Source organism: Pipra filicauda, unplaced genomic scaffold (genome assembly GCF_003945595.2).
Source record: "Pipra filicauda isolate LSUMZ 115617 unplaced genomic scaffold, ASM394559v2 scaffold209_size2725305_pilon, whole genome shotgun sequence".
Lineage (NCBI taxonomy): Eukaryota > Metazoa > Chordata > Aves > Passeriformes > Pipridae > Pipra > Pipra filicauda.
The window spans coordinates 2,496,372-2,516,569 of NW_024104320.1; the positions used below are offsets into that span (position 1 = coordinate 2,496,372).

The 20,198-nt window shown below is 48.0% G+C and overlaps 1 protein-coding gene across 1 annotated transcript in view; it reads left to right on the forward strand.

Annotated features, from left to right (window-relative positions):
• TNFRSF21 (TNF receptor superfamily member 21) overlaps positions 1-18,731 on the forward strand; it is a 34,882-nt gene extending 16,151 nt beyond the window's left edge. The window contains exons 4-7 of the mRNA XM_027717961.2: positions 6,838-7,103; positions 13,556-13,609; positions 16,205-16,424; positions 17,312-18,731. Coding sequence (XP_027573762.2) covers positions 6,838-7,103; positions 13,556-13,609; positions 16,205-16,424; positions 17,312-17,541 — 770 coding nt within the window. The 3' untranslated portion in view covers positions 17,542-18,731. The remainder of the gene's footprint in view (positions 1-6,837; positions 7,104-13,555; positions 13,610-16,204; positions 16,425-17,311) is intronic.
• The last annotated feature ends 1,467 nt before the right edge of the window (positions 18,732-20,198 follow it).

Below are 20,198 nucleotides of genomic sequence, written 5' to 3' on the forward strand. Positions count from 1 at the left end.
GCAGTGAATTGGTGAAATTTTTGTATTTTGAAAGGTATTTGTGCCGGGAATTTGGGATTTCTAAGTCCTGGTTTGGCTGAGCTGTGGTATCTTGTCAGCTGGAGTGTGGATGTGCCGCATCCTGGCTCGCTTGTACATGCAGGCTCTCAGTGTGTGCTCAGAGGTAAAAATAGGCTGCTCTGGCTGTGTTTCGCATGAGTCAGGAGGATATTTGGGGGAGGGAGGTGGGCTGAGCTCAGGAGCAGAGCTGGATTTGCAGTGATTCGGAGCTTTTATCCGAATGTAGGGGAGGGTTGGGCTGCATCACCGAGGTTTTTCTGTCTGACTTGTGTGTGCCCTTGGGCTGTGCACTCTGTCTGTGATGCTTCATCCAGACAGCCTGTCACAGTCAGGATTTGTCACTGCATGTGGTGCACAGACTAATATTGCCCATCTCTGGAATACCTGTGTCAATGTGTAGGTGGTGGAAGCTCCAGGTGCTCCGGCTCAGATTTCTACTGGGATGGTAGGGGTCAGTTCCCCCCAGATGTTGTGGGTGAACTGGTGGGACCTGTCCCTGATGATGAAAGGCTGGAGCATGGAGCCTCCTGAAATCCAGCCTTCCTGAAACTTCATGAAGCTGTCTCTGGAACCGTGGGCAGATGAGCTGCTCACTCGATGAGACTGTGTGTGCCACGGGTCCTGGACAATCTCCTGAGCTTTCCTTTCTGGCTGTATAAGACCCCTTATAAGACTTGAACTGATGTTGAGTTAAACGTTTTCTCTGTGCTGTGTCCCTTCATTCTTCATTATTAATGGGATGAGAGAACACATGGCTTGGGAGGGCTCTGAGTATGAGATTTCTCCTTGAAGGTGGCATTTTCTTAAGGAGCACTCTTCTGAAAAACACCAGTTATATTTGGCTTGAGTTCTGAAAATGAAAACAATGATGTCTTTTTGTTCATGAGAGGAAGGAACTGCAGCTCCTCTGTGGCCAAGCTGTGGTTAGACCTCACTGTATCTGCTGCCAGGTGCTGGGGTGTAGCCTTGGCGGGGTGGCTCTTCCGCTGCTCTTGAGTTTGCTTAAAGATGTGAAAAAATAATGGCAGACAAGAGGAATGGCCCCTTGCAGGTACTGTACGTCAGCGTGCCAGCACTGCCGGTCACGGCCCTGCGCCACACTGGCTTCTTGCCCTGCTGGAGGCCAAATGGTGCTGAAGAATTGGATCTGTGTCCAACCTGTAAATAGCAGGATTACGGGAGACCAGTGAGGCTTGTCCAGAACAAGCCTTTAAAGCTCAGCCAAGTCTTATGTGCGTGTTTGATGACCACCTTGGTGACGTGGAAGGAGTCTGACTGCTCTGACTACATCAAAGTGTGCTGCAGTGAGGCAGGACACATCTGAAGGAGCTGGAAATGGGTGGGAAAAATCTTGAACCAGATTCAAAATAAGCAAATGGAAGTCACTTAAGTAAACTGAAATGGTGTTTATGGGGAAGGAAGGCAGAGGTGAGCAAGTGTCCAGAGACAGGCAGTGGAGCTGGTGAAGGGGCTGGAGTGCAAGTCTGATGAGGAGCAGCTGAGGGAGCTGGAGATGTTTAACCTGAAGAAAAGGAGGCTCAGGAGGGACTTTATTACTCTCTATGACTATCTGAAAGGAGGTTGTAGAGCGGTGGGGGTCAATCTCTCTGCACTGCCTCTTCAGAAAGGTCCTCCCTTCAACTCAGTGTCTTTGCAGATGAGCTGGATGTGTGTTCAGCAGTGCTGTTTGCTTGTGCCACTCTGGAAGCATTTTTCCATTTCCAGACTTGTCTCCATTTCTCCCAGTGTGCCCTGGCTGTAGATGGGCCTGGTTGTGCCCATGTTACCATGTGTGTGCATCCACCCATGGGCTTTACACTTGCCTATGCACAACATGTTGGCCTTGTCCTGGCTTGAAGTGGAGCTGATCATTGCTCTGGGGTTATCACTACCTTAAAATAGTAGGTGGCTGCAGGGAGTAGCCCATCACAGCATTTAGAGACTTGCAATGTTAAGGTAATGGCAACTGAAATGCCACCTGCCCAGGTACCTTAGACACACATGAATGTCCTGGGTCCTTCAGATTGTTGCCTGCTCTGGACTGGCCATGGAAAACACAGCTCAGCTGGATTCAGATGTGGGGGTTCATTTGTGTTTCCATTGTCTGAGGCAACCAAAGCTGAGTCATCAATGGTGATGGTTCCTGATGGTGATAATGTGGTGGTGGTGTCTCCTGCATTTGCAGCAGGATGGTGACAGCTCTCCCAGGCTGTCCCTATGGCCTGTGATAAAAAAGGAAGACAACTCAGGCTGTTGCAAGCTCAGAGGAGCTTTAGCTTTAGCATCAACGTGGCTGTGACCAGCCTTGTGTGGGAAGTGTGAAATGAGTGGGTTAAAGCACCATCTCTGCTGAGCTTGGCCATTTTACTTGGGATTGCTGGGGTCTGGAGGGCTTTGAGCATCATCTCCATCCTCAGGGTGCAGATGAGTGTGCTTGGAGAAGGTTCTCATGGTTCAGGGACTGGGGAGGACCTAGGACCTAAGATGGAGCTGGGATTTTTGCTCCATGCACTTTGGGAGGCACCTTCCCATCATGATAGGATGCTCTGGCACTATTAGTGCTCTGCATTGTTAACTCGTAGGACTTCTGGAAATATGGAAATAGTAGGATGGTAAGCTTATTACATGCGTTACCATTTTATTTTTGTTGGAGCAGTAATACTTGGCAGCATGCAGCCACAACTTGTCATGTAATGGTTTTAATCTTATTTTTCAAGAACAGAGGGAGCAGTGTTTTTCTTACTGACTGGAGCCAAATCTGTGCTCATGTCTGTGTCTCTTCCATATCTCTCTGGGGTTTTGTTTGCACAATATTGTAGTGGATGTAGCGAACATATGGGGCTTAAATTTATTTAATAGTCGCAAGAAAATGAGTTTAAGGTTCTTACAGTATTAAGGTAGGCATTTCCAAATTCATTTTTAATAGAACATTTGTTCTTCAAAGATTATTACGTGCCATTAAGTCCTCTGCTGCCTGGTGTGTTCTTGTGCCCTGGGATGTTATTGCCAAGGGATATAAACATGTTTATGGGCCCAGTTTATTGAACGGTGAGATTAAATATACTAAACTTGAAAATGTCAGTAGGAGCATGAGCACTTCGTCATAAATCCCGTGTGAGAACATTAGGACATAAATGTCATGTCGCTGCATAAAACCGGCGCAAATCAAGTTGCGAGCAGCTGAAAACTTTTCTCACCAGTACAGCAGCTGTAAACACTGGGATTTATCAGCATTAAATACATGGATAGGAGCAGGTAGTACATGGGTTTTTCTTTTTCTGGGCGGATTAGGTGTGCCATGCAGGGATAATAAACCAGCAAATTATGTTATGATACTTCTGTATGACTGACGTGCATGGGAGTGGGTGTGGGCAAAGCCCCCACCCAGCTATGACGTGTTGTCTTGCTGCAGGGCAAGTGCTGGCAGGGGGACCCAATGCCGCTCATTTTATGCGTGTCTATAAAAAAATGGGCAGCATTATCTCTATCCATATACCTATATATATGCCCCTCAACCCAGCAAGAATAAAATCCTGAATACAAGAGTAAAAAAAGCTCTGCAAGATTCATACAGTGAGATAATGACTTATGCACTATATATATATATATCTATCTAAGTACATAAATCATTATCTCTCTATAGATAGACATATATAATAGGTGGTGTCAAACCTGCTCGCCCCTCTTTGCATTGCTTTATTTTACCTTGGTGCACAAGCCTTGCAGAGCTTTTCCTGCCCTTGTATTCAGGGATTTTTTAGGGGTTTTTTATCCCCTGGATTGAGTGATAAAATCAAGTGGCAGCTGCATAAACCTGGCATTTTGCTGCTCTTATGCCAAAAGCAGTTGGATTTGCTGGTTTAAAGGACCTGACTCCAAACCTAAGTTGTCTTTTGGGCTTCTTACTGACCCAGGGTATGTGATATGGGAAGGCATAAGGGCTTGGCAGCCAGCATGGTTTGGTCTGTCTGTCCTTCCTGCACAGGACTGACAGCTAACATGGATGCCAAGTCATCAATGGATGAGAATTTGGGATTTGCCTGAAGCACACAGGCAACCTGTGTCCCTTGAACTGAGGACCACTGGGTCTTCATCTGGGAAGCATTAACAAGACCAGGCTTAATTCCTGCCACACTCTTGTAATGTGATGGGCAACAGCATCTAACGATCTGAGACACATCAATAACCCCATCATAAATCTCAACAGCAGGTCTGCAGCCTTTTCTCCATAGTTAAAACCAAGTCCTCTGGTTGGTTTGGGGTTTTTTGGGTGGGCTGCATCCCCCATGCTGGGTTGGTGAGCTGAGCTTTTCTGGTAGGAGAAACTTTGACTCTTACAACCCATGTGAGATAGTACATGCACGTGACTGTAAACAGCTCGGGAGGGAAGTGTGGTTGTGGTGGGAGGAGGGTGGGGAAGTACAAAATGTGGTTTGTACTTTGTGTTTCTTGGTGTTTCTGATTTAGAGCAGGTTGAATGCACCGGCTGTGAATGCACCAAGCAACGTGGGCTCATGGCTGTGTTATCTAGTTTGGAAGTGAAAACTAAAGTCTATATATAGCAGGTCTTGATAAGCTTCCCTTAAGTGAGAAGAGGTTTGGTCAAAAATATCATGAAGCTGTATCGTTTTTGTATATGTATTTTTTTATATAAGCATATATACACATATATGTAAAATAGCTGTATCATAGATTAGAATATATAAAAGTATGTGTAATATATATATATAAATATATCAGGCTGAATAGATATTTTATATAGGGGTGTGTATATTGTATTGGGTTCACTTGGCAAGGGTTTGGTAGCAGGGGCTGCAGGGGTAGGTTTTGTGAGAAGCTGCCAGAAGCTTCCCACATGCCTGACAGAGCCAATGCCAGGCAACTCCAAGTGGAACCACCACTGTCCTAGGCTGAGCCCATCAGGGATAATGATAGAGCCTCTGGGATAACAGATTTAAGAAGAGGGGCAAAAAAAGCCAGTAACTTCAGCCAATAGAAAAAGGAGTGAGAATATGTGAGAGCAACAACTCTGCAGAGACCAAGGTCAGTAAAGAAGGAGAAGGAGTGACAACCCCACACCTAGAGCAGGTTTGCTGGCAGGACTTGTGACCTGTGGAAGGGACCCACGCTGGAGCGGGGAAGGAGTGTGAGGATTCCTCCTCCTGTGGAGGAAAGAGCTGCAAAGACACTGTGATGAACTGACTGCAGCTCCCACTCCCCATCCCCCTGTGCTGCTGAGGGGAGGAAGGAGACAGTTCAGGAGTGAAGTTGAGCCTGGGAAAAAGGGAAGGGTGGGTGGGAAGTGATTTAGTTTTTATTTCTCATTACCCTACTCTCGTTTGTTTGGTAATAAGTTAAACTAATTTCCCCAAGCCGAGTCTGTTTTGCCAGTGACAGTCTCTGGTGAGGGATCTTTCCCTGCCCTTATCTCAACCCACGAGCCTTTTGTTATATTTTCTGTACCCTGTCCAGCTGAGGAGGGCAGGAATAGAGTGGCTTTGGTGGGCACCTGGTGTCCAGCTAGGGTCAACCCACCGCATATCGGTACATATATGTTTACATATAAAAAGGAGATAGCAATATATCTGTATAAGGCTGTATAGGGTTTTTTTGTGTGTTTGGTTGGTTTGTTTGGTTGTTTTTGTTTGGTTGAGGTTTTTTTGGTGTTTTTTTGCTTTTGTTTTTAATCTATTTGGCTATATCAGAGCTGTGACCTGGAGCTGGGAGGTTTGGTCTAAACAGCATTAGAAATTGTTAGATTTTAGACCAGATGGAAAGACCATGGCTATGATATTCTTCTGTAAGCAGCTGATTTTGCTGACACAGCTGTTGTGCCTGCAGAGGGAAAGAGAAGTGCTCCCTGTAGCGATGGGGGCATGCTGGCTCACTTGGAAACCTGAGGTGCGCTTGTCTCTCTGGAAAAAGTGAGTTTCTCTTTGCAGCTCACCTGTGCTGACCCTTCGCGTGGTTGTTGGAAAAAAAGGTGTTGCTCAGCTTGATAAAACAGGGTTCATTAGTTGTTATGAAGGATATATGGCTTTACACGAAGGTGTAACTCCTGACCTCTAGTAGACTCAAGGATAAGTGTGTTGTTTGTATTGCTCCCTAACCTTCATGGAGAAAACCCTCACTGTCTCAAACCAGCATGTGTCAAGGGCTTTTCTGAGGGAAACTCTTGTCTTTTTGCTCTCCCTAGAGCAAAATTCCTACCAGATCTTCCATTCACCCAGTGCTCACCCGGTGCAGCATCTCCCACCCCATAACTGAGTCATCCCACCGGTCCGAACTGGAAATGGCTCTAAATGAGATCATAGCTGCTGTAGGTGCTCTGTTATGGAAATACAGATCTTTATAGAGGTGCTTTGGTGACTCACTTCTTAATCCAGCTCCTGTTCAAAGCAGTGGCTTCAATGCAGGCGTGTGGATGAACACGTGGCCCTCTGCGCTGCTCCTCCAGCCGTGCACTGGCTGAGTACCAGGGGTCTTCCTGTGCCGAAGAGTGCAGGAAACTTCACAGATAAATTATGTGATTAATTTTAGAGCAGTTTGGGGCATCTGGCGGGTCACCCTTTAGGTGCGTAGGCAGCTGTTGAGCACGCAATGGGTGGTGCTTCTCTGCAGCCTGGACTCTGAAAGGTCTTAAAATAATAATAACAACAACAAAAACTCAAAGACCAACCCAAGAAAAGCAAAGCATGGCTATTTGGGGATGAGAGAAGCTTTGCTAAAGCCTGCAGAGCCCCGTGCCTCACCTGTAGCTTCTCTGCCCCCCCGCAGGCATCGACATCCTGAAGCTGGTGGCCGCCCAGGTGGGGAGCCAGTGGAAGGACATCTACCAGTTCCTGTGCAACGCCAGCGAGCGGGAGGTGGCGGCTTTCTCCAACGGCTACGCGGCCGACCACGAGCGTGCCTACGCCGCCCTGCAGCATTGGACCATCCGTGGGCCCGAGGCCAGCCTGGCCCAGCTCATCAGCGCGCTCCGCCAGCACCGCCGCAACGATGTCGTGGAGAAGATCCGCGGCCTGATGGAGGACACCACGCCGGTAACGATGGGCTGGGCTCCGCGTGGGCTTGGAGAGCGTGTGGAGGCAGGGCACCCAGCTGTGGCCTGGAGCTTAGCTAAGAGCTTCGCTGGGCTCCGTCTCTCCACAGAGCTCCTCAGGGAGCTTATTTTAAGTTGTACGTTGCTGTTGAGCAAAGTTTTGCCAAAGTTTGCTCAAATCTTAGTCAGAGTTTTGATGAGCTCTTAAGTCCCACGTGTTGTGCTTTGCACATTATCCTTGAAGATCACCAGGAGGACCTAGTACCTGAGCCCTTGTGTCAGGGACATGGAGGAAAAAGCATCTCCCTTTAAATTTGCTCTTAAATGCTGTAATTAAATGCCATGGATTTTGTGAGAAGGGCCAAGTATCTTGAGTACTAAATGATGCTTCCTCCAAGATGGTGACCAGTAGCACTGGGGAGTCCATGCAGCCCTCCAGAGTTGTTGCTTTTTGGCAGCCTTGGCCTTAAAACAACCTGTCCCATATTTTGGGAAAATAAATAAATTGCTGCAGAATATCCTGCAGTAGGTTCTCAGCTGCGTGTAAGTTATTGGATGGTACCTCAGTGACCTTTGCAGTTTATTTTGGCCACGGCTCCTTTACGTGTTTTGTTTTTTTGCCTCTAGTAACTCAGTGGTCTGGAAGCATTTGTAAAGGTGATGGATGGGGCTTTTTCTGAACGTGGAAGCCAATGACACAGCATAGGGATGGAAGTGGGGGAAGTTGAGGGAGGGGGTCTTCTCCCTAAACTAGTTGCTGAAACATTTCCTGTTGCCTCAGCAGTGACCCAGACCCAAACAGGAGCAGGTGGGTGCCTGCTGACCTCTCTGGGCACTTGGTGGGGGCCTGGCAAGGTGGACCTTAACAGATAGTAAAGCTTATGGGCCATAGCATTTCTTAGGGCAGGGGATTCCCAAATCCTGATTTGACCATCGCAGACTTCACCCTTTAAGAGAGACTGTGGTCCCCTCACTGTCTTGCATATCTTAAATCACTTCACTCAGAGTATGAAACGTCTTGGTCCCTTGTAACCATTGTGTGAAATCACAGGGTTTGAGGCACTGGTGGACGCCCTGGGCTTGTGTTTTTGAGAGACCCTGAGTCAGGTGTGTGCCGAGCATCACCCTGCGTGCCCTGCCCAGATCTTGGATAGATTCCCTTTGCCAGCTGCCCCAGCTCTCCTGCTCCCATTCAATTACTGTTTTTTCCTTCCAGCTCCTGGTAACTAAGCAGCGTATGGTCCTCTCATTGATGGTAAAAAGTAAAATTAAAAGACCAAGACAAAACTATGGTTAGAGAGAGGAGGGAGGCAGAGAAAATTGTCATTTTGCATATGTGAATTAAAGTTTCTGGTATGTGCAGTGTCTCAGAAGGACACCTTGTTCTCTTGCTCTCCTGGAGTAGGTAGTAACCTCTGTCCTCCTAGTTATTGCTTTGAATTCTATGGCAAAATGCTGGGCAAGGACATCAGATAAAACCTGGGGCTTGTTCATGAGAATGATGCCTAATTAACAGACTTGGGCTGTGCAGTGCTAAATGCTTCTGAGCTTTGAACTCTTTTGGCCAAGATCATCAGGTTGTGCTTATCAAATAGCACAAAAATGGAGGTGGTAGCTCCAGGAGCAGGGTTTATTGTGTGACTTGTTGGGATGGCGGACTCCTGCTGATGGAGTAACCACAGGCTGTGCCCATAACTCTGGAAATACATCAAGCGGATGCTCCAGAGAATGAGCAAACCCAATTCTCATGGATAACTGTACACAAGTCTTCTGGACTTCCCAACCACCTTTTCTGTGTCTCTTTGTTTTTCAAAAGAGTGTGGTGGTGTATTCTCCAGTGTCCAGCAGCACCTGGACTGTGGTGGTTCCCCATCAGTTTCACTTGTTTTTCTAGAAATGGGTAAAATTGGGTTGTTGATCTTTTAAGCAGGTGGCTCAAGTGGATCCACATGAGAAATTTGACTTGTTTCAGCAAAGGAGTTGTTTTTTAACAAATTCACCCAAGCTGGCACATCCTCTTTCCCCATGCATCTGATTGGGGTTTTTCAGATGAGTGTCCCTCATGATCAACCTTAGGAGTTGGCCATTCCCCTGCCCTGGAGATCCTGAAGCTGTGTGTGGGATGTCAAAGCCTGAAAGTACCCAGGGGTGCACATTCAGCACAGCAGCACATTGTGTTTCTGCAAGGTGTTACCTGCTGTAACCTGTCTGCCTCCTCTTCCTGAGCTGGCTCCTGCACTGTCGATGTGGGTGGTGATAGAATGGCTCTGGGCGGGATGCAGGAAGCCTGTGGGAAGCAGCTTGTGCATGGGAGACAATCCCTGGAGAATTGTGCTGACGGTTGATCTGCATCGCAGCAGTCCAGAGAGCCGAGAGATCACTGCCAGGAGTAGGCAGGGAGGTTGATCTTTGGGTTTGTTTTTTTTTTAATCTGCTGGTTAGAAGGTCTTTAATTAGAGCTAATTGAGGTTTGACTCATGCTGATTTGTCTGTCGAAATGCAGACAAATTGAGGCAGTTTTTCTCCACACCAAACTGGTTTGATCCAAAGGACTGGGTCGCCCTGTTGGTGGCTGGCATGGGCCCCTCCAACTCTGCAAAAGTAGTCTTGCAAAAAAAACCCCGAAACAACAACAAAGAAGGTTGTGAATGTCCCATCTCTGGAAATGTTCGAGGCCAGGTTGAACACGGCTTGGAGCAACCTTGTCTAGTGGAAGGTGTCCCTGCCCATGGGAGCGACATGAGCTTTAAGGTGCCTTGCAACCCAAACCATTCTGTGATTCTGAGTAACAGCATGATGCCCTTGGGGTGACCTGAGCCAGCAGCAAGTCTCTTAATGCATGCTGGTGTGTCCTACATGAGCCCAGGAGGGATGGATGCATGGGTGACTGTGCTGCGTGTGATGCCTTTGGCCCTGCCCAGCATCCCTGGGTGCAAAAGAGTTTCCCCATCCCTCCCCTGATGCTGTGTCATAAGAAAGCACCAACACCCCCAACTCACAGGTAAAACTTGTGTTGTTGAACAATGTAGTTCTCAGATGGCAAATCAATACCCTAAACGCATCCAGCCTCCCTTCACCGGCCCATCCCACCCACTATCGCATCCTTGTCCTAAATCCTTTATCTGGTGTCTGGCTTCGCCTTGTAAAACCTATGGAGGCAAAGCTGCTCTCTCCTGTAGAGCCCTATTCCCTTGGCAGCCTTTTGTGCTCCGAAATCCAAATATTTACAACCCTTGATAGGAATAGGGGAATTAATCAGAGTCTATGGAGCGTTACAGTACGTGGCATGAACATTTTCCTTCAGGTAATGAACAGCTCTGCTGCAGACTTGCCGGCTTTTTTAGCTGTGGGAGATTATGCTGGTTTTGCATGGCGCTGGATGAATTTAGGTTAAACCGAGATTAGCCCTCTGAATCATTTTACTTGGGGTTTTTTGCCGCTGAGCCAGAAAATACGGCGAGAGCGGCAGCTGTGGGAAGGTTTTTTTGGGGTGCTATTAACTCACAGGGCTCCTGCTAAAGCCTGGCCTGGCCATTAATATTTGTTGGGCTCAGTGTCTGCAAAATCTCTCCCCTCGCAGGCAGGTTTACTGGACAGCAAGCAGCATGTGAGCCTGGGCACTGCTTAGCGAGCACGAGCACACCCCAAATTAATGGTGCTGACAACAACAAAAGTTAGGGGACAGAAGGTGGGAGAAAAAGGGAGAGGTCTCTCACTGCTATCCCAGCAAATTGCAATTCTCCATTTTTGGGGTTGAAATCAGAAAAGCTCAGTGAATTCACTGGTTATGAGATTTTTTTTTGTGGTGCATAACAGCATTTTGCAGCTACCAGGGGGGAGTCTGTGCTCACCTGGGCTGGCCTGGGGTAGAGCTGGTACAGCCGGCCGTATTGGCTACTTTTGAGTGCCCTGCTGTGAGCAGTGCTTTAAGCTCTTATCGTTTTATTTATGGCTCTGCTGGCCTCGGCTGAAATGTTTCAGGGACTGGATGGAAGGGAAGCAAACAGCCTCAGTTCAGCAGCGCAGCCTCAGCAAAGCTGGAAAAAAAAAAAATATGAATAAGGGAGATGTGGAAAGTGGAAAGAGGAGGCTGCAGCCCTGAACCCAGTGAGTTTTAGGTTCCTGGCTAATTTCACTTTGTGAATAATCCCATGAGTCAGCAGATCTGTTGGGGCAGGGGCTGGTGTGAGGTTAAGCTGTGAGGTTTTTGGGGGTGCCAGAGGAGAAGAGGATATGAAAGCAGCCCCGTGTCCAGGCTTGCAGCTGTGGAGGTGCCTTGTGGCTCCTTTTCTTGCTCTTTCACAGATCAAAACCCTGAGGTGAAAGGGGTGGTTACTGAGCCTGGAGCAGCGTTCCTCAACTCCAGCCACTGTCAGCTCCTACCTATCCCCTTCATTTCCTCTTTTGGCAACACAGAACTGGGCTGGGCCCAGTAATTAGGAATTAAATTTGTTCTGTGTTCACTTCATGTGTCAGCAGTGGGAGTGAGGGTGAAGTGGTTGGATGGATTTCCCAGCCAGAGGAGGCTGTGGTCTGAGGACTGGGAAATGCCCAGGCAGCCAGGAAAGGAACAGAATTTTCCTTCTGGACTTGCATCAGGTTTTATTTGAGGCACAAAGCTGTAGGCTGAAGTGGCCAGAGCCCTGGGGAAGGGGTGGGGCTGGTTGAGTTTTGTTGCAGTGCGCATCACTCCAGGTTTGCTCTAAACCGTGACTTGATTTTCAGCTTGGGTTTGAACTAGGCTGGAAATGTGCAATAAACAAAAATGTAATTATTTATAAAGTAATACAAATATAAATAACATAAACACAAAAACAGAAACTTTATAGATGCGGTGATACTTGAAATTTCCCTGCTGTGGTGGCCACATCTACTGGAGTCTGTGCATTTGCAGTGTAATGGGTTTGGGTGCCTAAGAAGAAACTAGAAGATGGTTTCTTGTACTAGCCAAACTGAGCATTGACTTACTCAGCCCGTAATTGGATTTGGAAACTCTTCATCAGAATTTCCTCAACTCTTCATTATGGTTTGAATTGAAAAAGTGGGTAGGCAAATCTTTAGAAAGGAGAAACCACCAGGAGCTCTCCCAGAGACAGCATCTCCTGCTTGGAGAAACACTTTGCCCACAAATGGCCAGGACAGAAGGGGAAGAGCTGCTTCCTCCATGGGTGGCTGTGCTTTAGTCTTGGCATCTAAACCTTCCCCAGACTCAGCATTGCCCATTCTGGGTTGTGTGGGGCTTGATTTGAGGAGCTCTTCTTCAGGGCTGCCGTGTGTTGAGGGATGCAGCTCTACCACAGAGATGGGTCAAGCACTCTTCTGAAACCTGACTGGTGATATGAAGGGCACAGAGGAAATTTGGGCTTTCCCACTCCAGCATCCTCGTGCCCTTCCCATCCTGGCAAAGGGCTTGCCTCCTGCTCTGCAATACCACACAGTATCACTGTCTCAGCCACCTCAATGAGACCTCCTGGCCTGCCCAGTGGTGTTTCACCTGCCAAGATCTGGTCTGCCCTTACAGTGGATCCCCAAACACCATGATCACCATGAAGCTGTTGATCCATCCTCCCTATGCCTGTGGGGACCATAGCGAGAGCATCCCCCCCCGAACACCACCCTGTGCCGGCAGCATTGCCTATTCCGGGGTGTCACCCAGCCCACCCTGCTTCTTGTGCTGGGGCTTTTCCTCCCACATCCCCTACGGAGGCATAACAGACCTGGGAATAGGGCTGGTGTCAGCCGGGTGTCATCTTTTGGCAGGGAATCTGGGAAACGGCTGCCTCGGTGCTAAATTTATCCCCCCCACACCCTGGAGGGTGCACAGCCACCTTCGGCAGCACCAACCTGCCACCAGCTTTTGTTCCCGCCTGGTTGCTGCAGGAGAAATTACTGGGAAGCATCGCCTGAGGGAAGGGTGTTTTTTACTGCTTGCTGCTGCTCCTTCCTAATATTAGCACAGCAGCTGCAGTTTCTGTTTGTCTGACTTAAGCTTTTATTGCAATACTGTAAAATGGAGGCAGAAAATGGGACCCACCAGTTCAAACAGAGCTGTTGAGAGCAGCTGTGGAAAGAAAACAAAGCCAAGCCTGTGTCTTCTTCTGCCTCCATCCCCTTCTGTCCCCTTTTCTTCCATTTAGGAGGGACCTTGAGATACCCTGAGCTGCTTAGAGCATCCTCCCACATGCACTGGGATCCAAGAGGTGCTTGAACTGCAGTCTAAAGGGCTGCAAGTACACTGGAGCTTTTAGGATTTTTTTTTAATTAATATTTTTTTGGCATTGAAAATCTCTTGCTGCAGTGCTCAAAAAAAAAAAAAAGAAAAAAAGCTGGCAGAGAGCCCCAGTGCCACTGATGGGTCGCAGGAGGCTGCTGATGTGTCAAAGCCACCATGGTGCCTTTGGTTTCCACTCTGGACTGTCCATCTAACAGTGTCCCATGTGTCTGTCTCTGCAGGTGCAGATGCAGCCTCAGTGGCAAGCGCAGGACCCCGGCAATGAGGATGTAAAGGTGAGAAATTCGGTATCTTTGGAAAGGCAAAAGGGCTGCAAGAGGGGGGTTTTTTTGTGGAATTTTTTCCCAGCCAGAGCTTGGTTTCACTCAAGCACCGTTGTTCTTAAAAATAGGAATGGCCAAGGTGGTTTCAACAAAATGAGTCACAGGCTATGAATAGTGTGTTTTTAGACCTATTCCACAGGCTTCACCTCTCAGCAACCTTCTGCATTCCCTGGTCTTTCAAAGCCCTCATTCCCACTTGCTTTCTTCCCGTGGTTTAAATATTAACACACATCCGAGCATCCTGTTTGCTTTGCCTCAAGCTCGCAACTGTTCAGCTATTTGGAAAGCCTTGGGCTCCCGGGACGGCTACAGTCAAATAACCTCAGGTGATTTTGTCTTTCCTAGCCTGTTTTAGCAGCTGTTTAATTAAACTCCAAATGAGTTGGTTTGGGGAAGGGCTTTTCCCTTCTGCTGGGATGATAGAGTTGGGGCAGCTGTCTGCTCCCTGCTCTCCCTTGGCCAATTGCTGCTCAGTCATCAGGCCCCTTTTTGGGAATCAGTAGATGAGTTTGTTGTTGGATATTAAGTAGATGAGCTGCAAAAGAAAAACTAACCCTTAAAGCCTGTGTTATTTTTAAAGGGGATATCAGAGCATATTACAATTTGGAAAGCAGCCAGCTGCCGTTCTGGTCCTTCCCTTGCTATTCCCCCTTAATGGCAATAGCTGATTCTCCATGATGAACTGTTCTGGAAAGGGAGTTTCAGAGGAGAAGGCAGATTCTTTTAATTAAAAATTAAAGCTGACTTTTATTTTTAACGTGCCTATTGCGTAATGTGCTGAGCTAGAACAAATCCTCCCCTGTTTATTTTCAATGAGGGGAGAAAAAAACCCTTTTATTCTACCAGGAACAGACTTCAATGTTAATTTAATGTGAACTAATGGGCGTCCCAGCAGACATGTGATTTGTGGGCGGTGAATTCCTCGACACGGATGAGGAATGTTCGGGCACATCCATGCCAGTGCGGAGGTGGCTCAGCAGCTCCCTTTCCCACAGTCTTTTATCCCAATTTTGCATTTTATCCCTGGGTACTAGGCAAAAGTGTGTTAGCAGGAATAGCCTGGTCTTTCCTCTGTAGAAGGAGAAAATGGATGTGAAATGCTGTTGGGAGAGGGAACTGCATGTGGACAGGGCTTGAAATTCTGTTCTCTGGCAGGTTGAGCAGGGATGCAGGGTTTGCAAAGATGGTTGGATGGCCCTTAAAGGAACCTGTTTAGAAGGACCTGGTGACCTGCAGAGGTGCCCAAGCTGCCAGCCAGGGATGGAGTGATGCTGCCCAGGGCACCTCATCCCTTCAGGGAATGGGAACAAAGAAATGCTGTGCTTGCACCTCGAGGGGATGTTGGGAGATGGAGGAGGGTAGATAATGTTGGCTGCTGCCACGCAAATGGGAAGGAGATCCAAGAAGGAAGATGCAGAGTACAGTCAAATTAGGAAGTGGGTTCACAATGGCACCGAAATCATAGAATCATGGAATTGTTAGGGTTGGAAAGACCTCTAAGGTCATCAAGTCCAGTTGTTAACCTAGCACCACCATGTTCACCCACTACATCATGTCCCCAAGGCCACATCCACAAGTTTTTTTAATGCCTTCAGGGATGGTGATTCCACCACTTTGCTGGGCAGCCTATTGCAATTCCTGACCACCCTTTTGGTGAATAAATTTTTCCTAATATTCAATCTAAATCCCCCTGGCACAGCTTGAGGCCATTTCTTCTCGTTCTGTAACTTGTCACCTGTCACTTGTCAAAGTGCTGCTTCCCAGCAGTGCTTCCCAGCAGTGCTTGTGCCTGTGTCTTTGGGACTGTGGAGCCAAATGCTTGCCCTTGGCTCACATCAGAGTAGGAAAAAGCAAAGGCACTTGAGTGACATTGTGGTCAGTGCCACCTCCTGCCTGTCCTTCCTTGCTCTGAGCTTATAGTCTGGTGAGACAGACTTCTCCATCAGGCTTTAATAGGGTGCTCACGGCAACAAGGGCAAACAAAAGGGGCAAACAAATAATTAACTCAAAGTGTGACCAGTGTAGCTGGTGAGAACTGCAGTGGGGATCACTGAGGGGTCTCACAGCTCTTGCCCTGCAGCCCTGGCACTGGTTGGAGCTGTGGAGCCAGACTGTACCTTGCTTTTAACCAAACAGTAGCTGTGGAGCAGGTTTTGGGGAGAGCTTCCTTGTTTGGGCATTGTCACCACTTGCCCCCAAGAGCTGTGCTGTGGGCTTCAATAGACTGAGGGTGAGAAGGAAAACTGAGCTAAAATGCTCTGCTGTGCTTGCAGGCACCATCCTGGTGCAGTGGTTGGTCCTACCAAAGGTACCAAGGGTGCAGGGTTGTGTTACCCCTCCTGCCTGATGTGCCAAATCCAGGTGCTGATGCCCAGCCCAGCTCTCCAGTGCCTGTTCTGGGACAGCAGGTCCTCTGGGACAAGATGGCCACCAAATGCAGGGACCACTCACTGAGGGTGGGCTGGGGTATGTTGGAAGCCAGAGTGCAGATGGTTTTGAGTGTTAATTTTCCCAAGTTAATTTTCCCTCCCTTTCCTCCCCCCAAAGCTGGAAGGTGACAAGCTGGCGCTGCCGGTGAGCCCCAGCCCGGTGAGCCCCGCACCCACCCCCAGCCCCAAGCCCCCTGAGGCTGCTGTGCTCACCGTGGAGCCCTCTCCTTCTGAGAAGAAATGCTTCTTCGTGGATGAAGCAGAGCCTCTCCTGCGGTGTGACTCCACCTCCAGCGGCTCCTCTGCGCTCAGCCGGACAGGCTCTTTTATTACCAAAGGTACCAAAATCAGCCTGACGGGAATGGGAGGACTGAAGGGATGCCACGACATTTCCCATGTGGTCAGCACATGTTGTAAAGCTGCTCAATGTATGATATCATTAAAAAAATAACTAGAAAAACTGGCCCTCCAGGATACGTTTATCACATCCTCGTTCTAGACCAGAGTATCCTGTTGGCAAAGACAATAAAGATTTCAGACCGAAAAACACCTTTAAAGGCTTTTAACTCTTTGAATTTCTGCCAGGGAAGTTGTAGCATCTCTGGATGTTTCTCCTGACTTTTGCTATTGCATTGGCCTCTGTGTCATTTTAGGAATTGAAACCAGAGAATGTAATTTGTAATTTCAAGACTGCCTTTTTTTTTTTTTTTTAATTTTTTTCACTCTTGGTCCTGTTTGTTGCAGTGTGTGACTTGGGATGGAAAGCACTGTTAGCCACCCCTACTTTTTTTCAGAGGGTTTAATTTACCATATTTAACTTGCTGCATTTAATCAGTCTTTACCTTCTGATGAAGGTGAAACACTGAGCTCAGTCAATCTACCAAATTTATACTTGGGTACATAAATAAAGCTGACCCAACGAAAACAACTTGAAAGCGCAGAATTCAGCTTTTTTGGCTCCCCTCCTGCCCTCACTTTTCTGCACTCGCCATTCAGCATTTACAAATGCTGTGTTTGCTCTTGCAAGATCCTGACTGAGGTGCCTCAGCAGCACTGGCTTCTCCATCTTCTCTCCTCCCCATCACCCTCCACCCTTTCCCTTAGTTCTCCTTGTGACGTGTCCCTCTCCAGAGGTGGCACCAGGGGATGGTCTGAGGAGAACAAACCCTGGTTAGCAGAGGTTCCTTAAGGAGTTTCTTGACCACCCTCTCCTTTCCTCCTACAGAAAAGAAGGACACTGTCCTGCGCCAGGTGCGCTTGGACCCTTGCGACCTGCAGCCCATCTTTGACGACATGCTGCACATCCTCAATCCCGAGGAGCTCCACGTGATAGAGGAGATCCCGCAGGCCGAAGACAAGCTGGACAGGCTATTTGAGATCGCCGGTGTCAAAAGCCAGGAAGCCAGCCAGACCCTCCTGGACTCTGTCTATAGCCACCTTCCTGATTTACTGTAGGCACTGGGTCACCACACACTCTCCGAATATCTGCTAGAGCTAGCTTGGCGCTCGTTAAGATGAACGACAATATGCAGGCAGGTTTTGTTGTAGAATATATGGCCAGTATTTTCGTTGAGGTGTCCTTGGTTTTTGGAGGGGGGGCAGTTTGCCAGCGTTGCACCCCTCCACCGTAACTATCGCTCTCAGTCCAAGTCTCTGCCCCCTTCCCGAACCTCTCTCCTCCTTATTCTTATTCCAATCAGATCAGCCGATGCACTTTAAAAAAATAAATCTGACAAAAAAACCGCAGTTAATGAACTAAAAGACCACGAATCTGGTGTAATTTAACACATGGAATTGGGGATTGCTCTGTAACCCCCTTCCTCTGTCAAAGCTGTCACTCAGAGTGACCATCTCCCATCACCTCCCTTCGCCTTGGAGCAGTAAATGGCAAAAACACGCAAAAAAACCCCCCCAACTGTTGCTGGTTACTGTCTCTTAACGCAGCTAAGCTTCCCACCCAAGCTGACTTTTTTATTAATGTACTATTGTTTGGCTCATATCCATTGCTGAGATTTTACTAGCACGGTTATTTATTGTATGGTTTTAACCCGGACAATGCATCGCGCTCCTATTACGCTACAGCAGAAGTGCTTTAACCGCAAAAGAAAAGGGTCGAGTCCCACCAACCTCTGAGGTGATGGAAAGATCCTTTGCCTCCAGTCGAATGTAAGGAATTATCTTGCCTTGTGGGAATGGTGGGGCCCCCAAGGGAGCCAGTGCTGGACGTGGGGAGGCGAAGGTGGCCGCCGGTGGTCCCGCTCTCCTCGTGCTGTAAGACTTAAACCAAGCTCTGCTTTTACACTCGTGTCTCTTGTTTTTTATACAGATGTGGCCGATAAATTCTTCGAAGACCTTACATGGTCTCTAATAGTCTCTTCAAATCACACTTCACTTTTTATTAAAAGAGGTTTGGGGGGGGGGAGGAAAAGCTGCATCGTAAGAAATCTGTCTGATTATATTTGCAATTATTATGCTCCCGTAACGAACAGTCTGTACTACGTTCAATCTGAAGAAGTAATGATACGAGGGTGGCATGAGCTGCCCCATGGGAAGGGGGTGGGAGTGGGGGAAGAGGGAAATGAATTGAAAAATTGCCTTCCAGTGTACTAATTTATTAATAAATACTAGGTGTTTGTTATTTGACATGATTCTGCGTTAACCTCCTTAACAGCTGCTTCTGCTTGGGGACCCCTGGGTTTGGAGCAGTGTCTTGCTCAGGGGGCCCATGGCAGGGTGATGAGAGAGATTTTGGAGGATGGGGGTGGTGAAGAGGTTGTCTCCTTTAGCTTTTCCAAAATATGATTGCTTTCTGTTGACAGCAGTGCCTTGAGTCCCCACGGTTGCTGCTGGAGCTCTCTGCAGGTCCCCGCCCTGTGCTGGGGTGGGGACGTGTGTTAATCCCCACAGCGGTGCCAGATCAGATGGCTGATGGGGCTTCCAGGGTTGGTTTTTGCAAGCTCTCAAAGGCTTTGCAGGCATTTTGGGGAGGCTGAAGTATTAATTTTCCAGGATGCAGCTGCTGTGCTGAGTCACTCCTGAGCAAAGGTCTTGCAGTTACAGCATTTCTGTTGCTGTTACATTACCCAGGTCCTTAAAGTCTCTGCTTCCAAATAACTCATCCATGTTATTCTGTCTACAAAAGGAATCCTTAATGGGACAAATGCTTCTGGTTTATAAGACTGTCATTTTGTTTACTTGGCTTCAGAGTCTTTTCTGTTAACTACGGTGCTGTGTTTTCTTTCTGGCTGGCATTGGAAATTGCTGGTACAGGACTATACATAGGTGCAGGATTAAAACTCTTTGACACGTGGACAGATGAAATATAGTGTGAAATAGCAAGAGCCTTTATTGGGAGTTCTGGGATGGAGTTTTCCCTTGCTGGCAATGAAGCACTGAACATTTTGTGCCTGCAATGTGTCTTCAAAGCATCACAAAGAAATAGTGAGTGTGGCTCATGTGCCTGGCATACACCGTGTTGCTAAAAGCTGTATGCTGAGGTGGAGCCCAGTACGAGCTGTGGGCAAGGGGATTTTTTTACCTCCATGTTGGGAGCAGTGGTGGTTGCTGTCGATCCACCTGGGCAAGAACTGATAAGGGGAGGGAACATGTGCAATTGTGGGCTCAATCGATAGCTGGCTTTAAATTATCCTTTCCAGGCTCTGGGAGCAAGTCCAGCTGGGAAATTAAGAATTTTTCCTTTTCTAGTGGGCCATGTTCTCCTGTAAAGCACTAGAGCCACCAGGCTACCCTCCCAGGGAACCACCTGCCCTATCCCGCAGCTCTGTTTCCCATCCTGGCAGCTGCTCACATTTTCTGATGGGATTTGAAGGAAAAGCGAAAAGAAGAACAGTCCTGGGAAGGACTAAAGAGCCAGCTGAAGAGACACCACAAAGCAGGCATGTTGAGGAGGTGCCTTGGCCAGGAGATACCAAAAAAGCACAAGGAAGCTGGTGGGTTGCATTTAACTCATCTTGATGGCAGGTCATGGAACAGGCCAGGATTGGGGCAATCCTTAGCTCCATCTGTGCTGTGCACACTTTCAGCATTACTCTCTCCTCTGTTTGCACCTGGATGTTGGCCTTGTTCCTGGCTCCATCATTTCAGATTTTCAA